Source organism: Diabrotica undecimpunctata, unplaced genomic scaffold, assembly GCF_040954645.1.
Source record: "Diabrotica undecimpunctata isolate CICGRU unplaced genomic scaffold, icDiaUnde3 ctg00000593.1, whole genome shotgun sequence".
NCBI classification, from domain to species: Eukaryota; Metazoa; Arthropoda; class Insecta; order Coleoptera; family Chrysomelidae; genus Diabrotica; species Diabrotica undecimpunctata.
The window spans coordinates 523,182-534,297 of NW_027311900.1; the positions used below are offsets into that span (position 1 = coordinate 523,182).

The 11,116-nt window shown below is 35.6% G+C and overlaps 1 protein-coding gene across 1 annotated transcript in view; it reads left to right on the forward strand.

Annotated features, from left to right (window-relative positions):
- The window catches only part of LOC140431209 (serine/threonine-protein kinase SBK1-like), a 46,704-nt gene extending 39,759 nt beyond the window's left edge, over positions 1–6,945 (forward strand). The window contains exons 4-6 of the mRNA XM_072519136.1: positions 871–1,153; positions 1,267–1,550; positions 1,807–6,945. Coding sequence (XP_072375237.1) covers positions 871–1,153; positions 1,267–1,550; positions 1,807–2,384 — 1,145 coding nt within the window. The 3' untranslated portion in view covers positions 2,385–6,945. The remainder of the gene's footprint in view (positions 1–870; positions 1,154–1,266; positions 1,551–1,806) is intronic.
- Positions 6,946–11,116: the final 4,171 nt, after the last annotated feature.

Here is an 11,116-nt window from a genome sequence, read left to right on the forward strand (position 1 = left end):
CGTGAACATTCAGGACAATAGTCTTCTCTCTTGGTGAATAGACAGACTTACTGACTGTACACAACAGTACCGGTGTAAAACTTGATGATGTTGATGATGAAGCCATCACAAATGTTCGTAGGTATATGGAATAAAAAATCACTCACGCACTGCATATAATTCGCAAAAGAAATATTCGAGACGCTAATTACTGCCGTAGACGCGGAAATACCGACGAGCTGTAAATTACATGAGATCAAAAACGTACTAAACAAAAAAATTGTTTTCGTTCGTAACAACTTCACCCTTTCAAGTTAAGTTTCGAATATAAACTGAACAGACGAGGCACGTGGCCAAAGCCGGCATCTTTATACCCATTATGTTATTAAAACTCTGGGGAATTCCATCCTAATTATCTTGCAACGAATAGTACCTTCGGATATGAATTCCAGGTTTTCTAGAAAAAGTGATTAAACGCGAAAATTAGTATTGAAATATCCAAAGAGATAAGGTATTCCTATTCACAAAATTGTTAATGATTAAATTCTTATTTTTATTAATATAATATAATAACCAACATTAGCCGTGAAAGTTTTAATTGTTTTTTGCTAAATATATTAGTATTAAAACATTATTAATATTGATAAACATTTTGGAAAGGAAAATAAATGTAAAACGCATCAATTTTAATGAATAAACACCTCAAAAACGCCTATGATTATACAAATTTTACGACCGTTTTATGACTTTGAGGCACATTTCGTGCTCTCAACAATTTGTGAACGGATTATAGTATTTTATATTGCTAAAACCTTTTATGTTACAGTATTTATAAAAAATATTGTTTAATCTTAATTTTGTCTCTATTAACACTCTTCTCTTTATTTTCAGGCGATTTGACGTCAAATGTCTCTGAAATCGGTATAGGGGAGCTGCACACGAAAAGAGTAGCCAAACAGCTAGCAGCTGCCTTGGAACACATGCACGCACGAGACCTTGTGCATCGTGACGTCAAGTTGGACAACATTTTAGTATTCAAATCGGATTTTTCTAGAATTAAACTGTGTGACTTTGGCGAGACTCGACTATCAGGAACTGTAGTACTCAGAAGAAACGAATGGTTGCCGTACGCTGCGCCGGAAGTCCTTTTGGTGCCTACGGACGGTACCTACACGTAAGTTTATAATAACGGAATTTTTAAACAATTTTTTTAAAGAAGATTGACAACAATCATAGCTATGCAAATTCTGTTGTATATTTAAAAATTATAATTACGTATTTTTTTAGAGCCAAGACTTCCCACGATGTGTGGCAGTTCGGCATAGTCATATTCGTGTGTCTCACTGGCTGTTTGCCATGGCAAAAGGCTGCTATGGATGATCCTCGATATGTCCGTTATCTTTCCTGGCAGAATTCCAACATACCTCTGAAGAGACAACCTAAAATGTTCAAATTGGTTTCGTCCAAAGCACAGAGACTGTTTAAAAAGTACTTGGAGCCAAGGGCAGAGAAAAGACCAGCAGGTCTAGCGGAGGTACATAGGTTTTTGGAAGATAGATGGATGTCAAAAGGTTAGTATATTGGTGAATATATTTGACGAGACACATAAGACTCATTATACCTTGTAATTAAATAACACATACTTTCATACTTCTCCTTTTCATGCTTCATTCCAGAGTTTAGCCAGTTAAATGTTTTGGAAATAATTCTGCTTTTACATTCCATATGTCATATATCACCTCTTGTTGCTTTCTCCTTAATTTTGTTTCCCCCAATAAAATATTTTAATATTGGTATTTTATTTTACCTTCTGTATGTTTTTACCAGGTATGGAGAAGACGAATGAGGCATTAAAGGAAGACGATGGCCTCTGTCCTTCAATGTACAGCTTCCATAGCAGCCCCGAAGAAAAACACCGACTGCTCTTCTCCCTCACTCAATACGGCCTCGAAACAACAGTGGACAGAGTAGCGAAGAAAAACAGAATCAGAGAGTGGATCCAAAACAGCATAATTGAAGAAGACGAAGAACCAATCGAAGAATTAGACGAAGAAGATATCAAAATACAAGACAATCAAAACGGACCACTCGGGGAAAGAGGTTCCATGACTGAAAGAAAGATAAAAGATATCAAAAAGCACCACAAGAGACACCATCGACACCACAAGCCTAAAGAAGAAACGCCTTACAAACCACCAGTGGATCCTAGAATTCCTCTAGAACACCAGAAAGTATCCAGGATTTCAGAAGATGCCCAAGAAATGGAACGAAGAAATCTGGCTCAGTCTCCGAGCTTAAGGGAGGTCAGAGTTCCGAATTCTTTAACTTCTTCTGAAAGCGCGTTCAGTAGTGAATCTAGTTTAACTGTTAGACACAAAATCAATGTACAGATTCCTCAAACCTGACATGACTTTGGGTAGAAGTATGTCCTAGCTCCATTTTAAAATATTGAAATGTACCTGAGTACAAGAATATCATCCACTTGGTTAATTTTGAACTGAAATGGTTTCGTGCCGAAGAATGTAGATTTGTTATTCCAGGTTTACAGCAACATGATCGTTATTATAATTCCCATTCCTAATTATTTTAGTGACTACAGTCATTCTTAATTGTTTCACATGCGTGTTTTCTTACGCTTTTACTGGCCAACGTTAAATAAAACTTTTAAAAACGTTTTTATTAAAAAATCTTTTAATTTTTTGTTATTCTGCGTTTCTTGTTGTCCTATGAACCATTCACATCTGAAAAGTTCTTGACAGTCTTGAGATATGTGTTGTTTGGATTCTCTAATATCGACTTAGAAGAGTCTGGAATAATATTAACTTATATAGAAGACTGTTACAATCTTAAGTATAGTCTGTCCTAAGTAAAGCAGCACTTAAGCAATTACAGAAGTAATCTTGACCGACAACCTAATGTTTTGAGTCATATGATCAAAAATTTCACTACATTTCTTGAAAGGATCGAAAAATTTCCAGTAGTTTTGATTGATATAGGTAAAGAGTTCAGGAACTGTGGTCATAAAATAAGACAGAATTTTAAGGTTAGATTTTGCAGTAGCTACAAATTATCTGAAAAGTTTTAAACTCTTAATATTTGATAAAAAGTTCTTGTAGATTTTTAAGTCTTTGTAAATATATAAATTAGAGGCATTTTAGCCGCAGAAAAGTGCTGACAATTTTTATGCAGGTACAAAGTCCGTAGTTTGTAAGTTGATAACAAATTACTGGAAGCTCCTGCAAAAACAAACCTTATATTATGTTTATTTAGACTTCATCGGGACCAGTAGCTTGTGTAGATTTATGGAAGTTAGATCAGTAAACGATATTAGTAGCAGGGATAAACAGAGCTGTGGGAAGTAAGGGCCACGTAGGGAATTTATTAGTTTTTGATCGTTTAAGTGCTATTATATTAAGTAAAAACGCATTTCCGTTATATCCTTCTTAATAATTACATGATCTCTATAAAATTCTTATGGTTCGCAAAAATAAAGGGAGTTTTTTTAGAGGTATAGAAATTTAGGTTGGTAACACTGTTTTACCTGTCGGTCATTTTGACAGCTGTCAAGTGATTTATATTAACTTGGGTTTGGCATTTCAGCATAAATAGACTTGACGCCTGAACAACGCTTCCAAATTGTACAAATTTATTTGGCAAATTGTGATTCTGCGAATCTAGTAGGCAAGTAATTCGATTAACCATGGAACGTTTTTGCAGCACATTTACTCTATATCGTGCATCGTGCACAGCAGTTGGATACATGTCCATCCACTTTATGGAAGATTTTGCGGAAAGATCTTGTTTTTCGTGCTTACAAAATCCAACTCATGCAAGAATTAAAGGTACATCTCTCTTCTCTCTTTGTCAACCATTTTCCATCCACTCCTGAATGTAGGTCTCTCCCAATTGCTTCCATCTTTCTATATCTTGCGCCAATCTAATCCACTGTTTGCCTGCCACTGCTCTTATGTCATCTACCCATCTGTTTTGAGTTCTTCCCATGCTTCTTGTTGTCGTCCTTGGTCTCCATTCTAGAATTCTCCGTGTCTACCCGTTGTCATTATATCGCGCTACGTGACCTGCCCAGCGCCGTTTCTTAAAAATGTCTTCTAGAGCAAGGGTAAATAGTTTGGGAGAGATGGTGTCTCCTTGTCTTACTCCCCGTTGTAGTCTTATGGGATTAGTTTTTGTACTTTCGTCTAGCTTTATCTGCATGGTGGCATTTTCATATATGTTCTGAATTATGTTAGTGTATCTTGAATATATACCTACGTGTATTTTCTAGAGATTCAAGCACTGCCCATAATTCGATGGAATCGAATGCTTTATGGAAATCGACGAACGCCATATGAATTGGAACATCATACTCGGTGCATTTTTCTATCAGTGTTCTTACGCTGTGTAAGTGTTCTATGGTACTAAAATGTTTTCTGAATCCAGCCTGCTCGATAGGTTGATAGAAATCGAGCTTATGTGTTAGGCGGTTGGTTATGATTTTAGTAAGTAATTTATACAGATGTGATAGCAAGGATATTGGTCGGTAATTCTCGATGTCTGCTTTGTCTTCTTTCTTGAATAGTAGAATGACTTCGGAGTTGTACCATTCTTGAGGAATCTTTCCTTCATCAATTACTTTATTAAATAAAATATTTAATACCTGTTCCACTTTTCTGCCACCAATTTTCAACATTTGAACTGTAATTTTATCCTCTTCCGGACATTTATTCGTTTTTAGTTGATTTAGGGCCATTCTTATTTCATAGTCGGTTATGTCTGGTATTTCTTCTGATCTGATTATTGTTCGTTCAGTACGTCGTTGTTGTGGTTGTATATTTACCGAGTTAAATTTAGTGTAGAATTTTTCAATGGCCTCGCTTATTTCCTTTCTGTCTCGGACAGTGACGTTTTTCTTATTTTTTATTTCTATGATTTTTGTTATGCCGCTTGAGTTTTTTGCTTTCAGTACTTTTTTATTACAGTTATCTTGTATTAGGGCCTGCGTAGCGCAAGCGGTAGGATGCTTGCCTCGCAAGCCGGTGGTCCGGAGTTCGAATCCTACCGCCGGCAAGAACATCTAGACATTTTAAAAATGTCTATAGGCCCCAGGTCGACTCAGCCTGAATAAAAATGAGTACCTTGGGTAAAACCAGGGGTAATAATAGACGGTTGAAGCGTAGCACTGGCCATGTTACCTTCCTTGTATACCGTAGGCCCTAGATATAGCAGACTACCCTGCTATACTCCCAAAGCCGCGACAGCGGTATAAAACGGGAGACTATTATTATATCTTGTATTATCTCTTATACAAGATATTACAAGGTACATCATCACCTAGTGATGGATCACCTTCGGTGAGTGGGTCCAAAACGAGATTGCCGTTGATTCCGATTTTCCGAAGCGAATTTTGTTTAGCGATGAAGCTCACTTTTATTTGAATGGCTACGTCAACAAACAAAACTGCCCTATTTGAAGTTAAGGCAATCCTCAAATGTATGTTGAGAAACCATTACATCCAGAAAAACTAACTGTTTGGTGTACTTTATGGTTTGGTGGAATCATTGGACCGTAATTCTTCAAAAACAATGCTGACCAGAACGTTACAGTCAATGGTGACTGCTGTAAAGCCATGATTACTGCCTTTTTCATTCCCCAATTGAACGACCATAATGTGCAGGACCCGTCGTTTCAATAAGACGGCGCAAAATGTCACACAGCTCGTTCCACAATTGATTTATTGAAGGAAACATTTGATAACCGCATAGTTTCACGTTTCGGACCGTGAATTGGCCTCCAAGATCGTGTGATTTAACACTGCTAGACTATTTTGTGGGGATATGTGAAGTTGCTAGTCTACGCCAATAAGCATGAAACGGTTGACCACTTTGAGGACATTATTCGCCGCGTTATTGCCGAAATACGGCGACAAATATTGGAAAAAGTGATCGAATATTGGACCTCCAGATTCGACTATGTCAGAGCCAGCCATGACGCTCATATGCCAGAAATCATATTTAAATTATAATGCCAAAAGGTTATCTTTCAAATAAAGTCAATTTCATGTCGATTTCTAAAAATCATTCTTGTTTTATTCCATTTCAAAGTTCGATACCTCTAAAAAACACCCTTTAGAAATATTTAAAAAAATGTTAGTCAATTTTTTGTTTCTATAAGTAACAAAACAAATGAGTTATTTCGGATATACAATTAGTCCGTTATACACTGATATATACTGTCTGAAATTAATTCATGAAGTAGGAATAGGAATATTATTAGGTACGTGTTACATTTTGTGGTTCCGTCTAAGAATACCCGGTCAGGAGATAAAAAGGTTTTTTTGGAGAAATATAATATGGTGGCACCTTAAAAAATGGGCAGTTGCATGCCTCTTTTTATGTAATAATAAAAAGTAAATCAATAACAGCCCTCCTTATATACAAAAATAATTTCTAATCATCTCAATTAGTCCATATCTATTTGTTACTAAGCCGTATATTCTAGAACGCGAAGGTCACTATTCCGAACGACTGTTTCATCGTATTTTTATTGGTCGCTATTTCAAAAATCGCGAAGATTCTCGTATATGACTCTTCTTTCTGCCGAATTGCGACCGTTATACGGGATACGTCGAAGATAAGCTTTTTCGTTACAATAGGAACTGTGATGCACCATTAAGCTCCCATGTTATATGCTCTCTGTGCATCCCTGCCCTAAGATACAAACAGTGGATTGTTAATTTTAATTATGTAGGTCTTTCAGTATTTAATTTTTTAATAATATAATTAAATTTTAATTAGAAAAAAATAATGTAAAGGTTATTTTAGGTAGTATTTAGGATGTGATGTTTTTACATGATATAGAATGTGATAAACGATCAGATAAATTATAATTTTTTATTATATTCTAATAAACAATGTAAATAATTGTAAGGTAATACGATGCTGATGAGAAACTGATGTTAACTAGATAATAAACTTATTACTTAAAAATGTATTCTTTCTCAAATCTCCATATCATATCTAAATAACAAGTTTTAAAACGAGAGCCCTGAAAAAATTGAAATAGTTCTATTAAAAAGAGAGAACTAAACAAAACCAGCCTAGCGGATTCTTGTCAAACCTAGTCCAACAAATTTTTATGACACAAAAAAGAAGAACGTATTGTGAGAACTATATAGCAATCGCAGTTCACTCTCTAGAGTATATATAGCTATAATTATAAGTAGGACCAAGGGGTGAGCCCAATTGTGAGTGACAATTAGACCTAAGGCGAGTCCATTGCATCACCCCTATCATAAGGCTTTCACATCTGCTAGAATCAGTAGGGGCTCCAAATCTGAGCTATTCCTGCTATTCCGAATGTCCAGTCCCTTAGTAACCTTGTGGCCACACAGAAAGGCACAATTCTCTTTAGAGATAACTTCCTAGAAAGCCTCTCCTACGGTTTAGAAAGAGAAGTTAAGGCTGTAGGATAGACCTGGTATGTGGAGCCTAGCCTGCCTCTTACCTTCACCACTAGCAAATGAGTTCTAGAATCTCCGCAAAAGAAGCTCCTTGAGACTATCTCAGGTTTGGTGAGGTTTGGGTCAGACAGACAGAGTGGATGGGCCCCGTCTTGCCAGGGCGTCGCCCGTTCGTTCCCTTTTACACCTGAGTGTCCCGATACCTATGTTAAGTTGACCTCATTGGTCAGCGCAACATCAGCTAGTGCTTTCTTGCGCTCAAAAACCAGCTGACTGCGGGTGCTTTCAGAGCCTTTAGAGCTGCTAGAGATGGTCCTGGCTGAGCAAGCCCTATGAATTATCTCCTGAGAACATACCAGGATCACAAAGATCTCGGCCTGAAAAAGTGATGTTTGGTAACTGAGAGCCTGCTCGCTCGTAAATTCTGGACCGATCTATGAACTAGGTGAGCCCGCTCCGATGGACTAGTGCAGGTTCTTGTTCCACCCATTCATCCCGAGCAGCAAATTTAACTAAGAAGGAGGATGAGAACTATTTCATAGAAATCCAGAAGAGGTTAAGAAGAGGTCATCTTGCTATCGTAATCAGTACACTGCCAGAATGAATCATATCAACAAGATAAATAAAATAAGAAATATAAACGTCAGAAGAAGTTCAAGTCGATTTCCAAGTCATCCACATTTGTGAGTTTCCAATCAGCGTATCCAATCAAAAAAATTTCCAATCAGCGTATCGTCTCTCCAGCTGAGTGCTGACACAGAACAAATAATCAGTTCTTATTCTGTGGTGCTGGTGTGAGGCAATTAAATTTTACGACTTTTTCGTCTGAGAATGTAGGAAGTATTATAATAATAATATTAGAATTGTTTAGATATAATCAGTCGAGTTTGTAGCACCAAAGTAAACTGTATTGAAATACAACTTTAAAGCCAGACTTGTGTAATTTAATACAAAAGTAATTTTTTTATACTTAAAATTTAATTTTGTATTATTACGAACCCGGAATCTTTCGCGGAAAGTAACTGTGAGACGTTCCAAACGCAACACGGGGCTTCGTCAACAATTCATAGTAACTATGTTAGTAAAGCCTTCAACAGAATGCGGCATCAATAACTTATCTTCGAAAGAAAAAATTATGAATACAGGGTGTTTCAAAAAAAGGTAACCCCGTCTCTAGGGTAGCTAAAAAACTGAAAAATAATTGGGGTTTGCTTAGTAAAAAATTTTTGTAACGCCATCCGTTTTCAAGATACAAGGCGTTGAAGAAAAAAAAATTTTACGCATTTTTTACGATTTTGCCGAAACTACTGGCAACATTGTAATGAAATTTTATAGGAATATGTTTTGGAAGCTGATACATGCCATGAATTTGTTTTTATATCTGATTCTCATAGAGGGCGCTAGTTACACGGATCGTACTAAGTATTAGTTAATATAACTTTTTTAAGAGTATAATTATTAATCAAAATTTCAAGTAAACTTAAACATCATTCAATTTTACACGAAAAAGGTACTCTTGGTAAAACTCGATACTGTATACCGTTTTCGGAATATTTTGATTTGAAAATTATGAAGTAATAATTGATGCTGGTATAAAATAGTTAGTAATTAAACAAAACTCACAAGAAGAAAATTAAATTAATGACTAAGAACATAAAATAAAATTCAATTACAGTAAGTGTTCAAAATGCCCTCCGTTTTCGCGAATACACAAGTCTATTCTTTTTTCTAAAGATTCTATTAACCTTCTAAACGGTAGGCGATCAGCTATGATGTCATTAAATTCACGTTGAATTCTTTCTTCCAATTCTTGAAGTGAATTTACCTCTGTAGCATAGACTTTTTCCTTAATATACGACCAAACTGCGTAGTACAAAGGATTAAAATCGCATGACCGAGGAGGCCAATGAATCGGAGCTTCTGCACCTCTACCAATCCATCGATTCGGAAAATAATTACTCAACCAATTACGACACCTTCTACCAAAGTGTGGTGGAGCTCCATCGTGCATAAAAAATAAAGATCTTCGCTCGTTTAGCGTTAAATCTTCTAATATCTCGAATAAGGAATTGTGTAAAAAATCAAGCTACATATCACCATTTAAATTTCCAGGTAGAATATGATAACCTATTAATTTGTTATCTAAAGTTGCTGCCCAAACATTAACTTTAAATGAGTGTTGGTAATGTGATACCCTTTTGACTCATTGATTCTCATCACACCAGTAGTGTGCATTATGGGAGTTAAACATACCTTGTCGCGTAAAGGTGGCCTCGTCCGTAAAAAGAATGCATTTTAAAAGATTTGGATTGTGGGCTGTCCTTTGTTGCAATGTTTCACAAAAATCCACTCTAACCGGTAGATCATCTGGCAAGAGCTCTTGGACTTGTCTGTAATGATAAGGATGTTTTTGCTGTTCTTTCAGTATCCGCCAAGTACTTGAAGAAGAAGTATTTGTTTGTCTTGCTATATTCCTTACGCTAACTGTTGGATCTTGATCAAGTAAATTTAAAATATTATTTTCTTTATTAATTGTTCTTGTTGTTCTTGGTCTACCAGAATTTATTTTATTTGGTCTCACATTCCCAGTTTCTCGACAACGTCGTTCAACGGCTCTAAATGTTTTTTTACTTGGTAAGTTTCTTCTAGGAAACTTTTCTGCATAACGTGTCACAGCTGCACTAGAACATCATAAACATTCGCCTAAGGTTAATAACATGTCAGAGTATTCAACATTTGAGTACATTTTGATTTGATTTTACAAATAACAATTTTTCAAAACTCTAATTATTGTTGATTTATCGTCATAACAATCAATAAATGTCAGATTTCCATGGCACACTTGGAGAAAATAGAGGTATACCTATTAGAACTTTATCATTAGTACCAGCATCAATTATTACTTCATAATTTTCAAATCAAAATATTCCGAAAACGGTACACAGTATCGAGTTTTACCAAGATTACCTTTTTCGTGTAAAATTGAATGATGTTTAAGTTTACTTGAAATTTTGATTAATAATTATACTCTTAAAAAAGTTATATTGACTAATACTTAGTACGATCCGTGTAACTAGAGCCCTCTATGAGAATCAGATATAAAAACAAATTCATGGGATGTATCAGCTTCCAAAACATATTCGCATAAAATTTCATTACAATGTAGCCAGTAGTTTCGGCAAAATGCGTAAAATTTTTTTTTCTTCAACGCCCTGTATCTTGAAAACGGATGGCGTTACAAAAATTTTTTACTAAGCAAACCCCAATTATTTTTCAGTTTTTTACCTACCCTAGAGACGGGGTTACCTTTTTTTGAAACACCCTGTATAGTAAATCAATGGTATGACTGCATTCATCTTACTTGGCCAACTGTCAGTTCAGGTCCAGATAATTCTTGTTCTGATTTGGATATCGATTAGAAGTGCATATTTTTACTCAAAATATAACTGCAGAGTCTCGAGAAACAAAGAAAATCAACGGAAAGCTAGACATTGAAAACTGCAACAATAAAATGCTAATTACAAATGTGGAACAGAAATAAATCAAAAACTAATAAACAGAGATAACCTAGACAGTGAAGAACATTGGGAAGAAGTATTGACAAAAGTACCTAATAAACGTAGCAACAAATACCATACCATATGATATCGAAACAAAAAAGAAAAATAAAAAGATAGA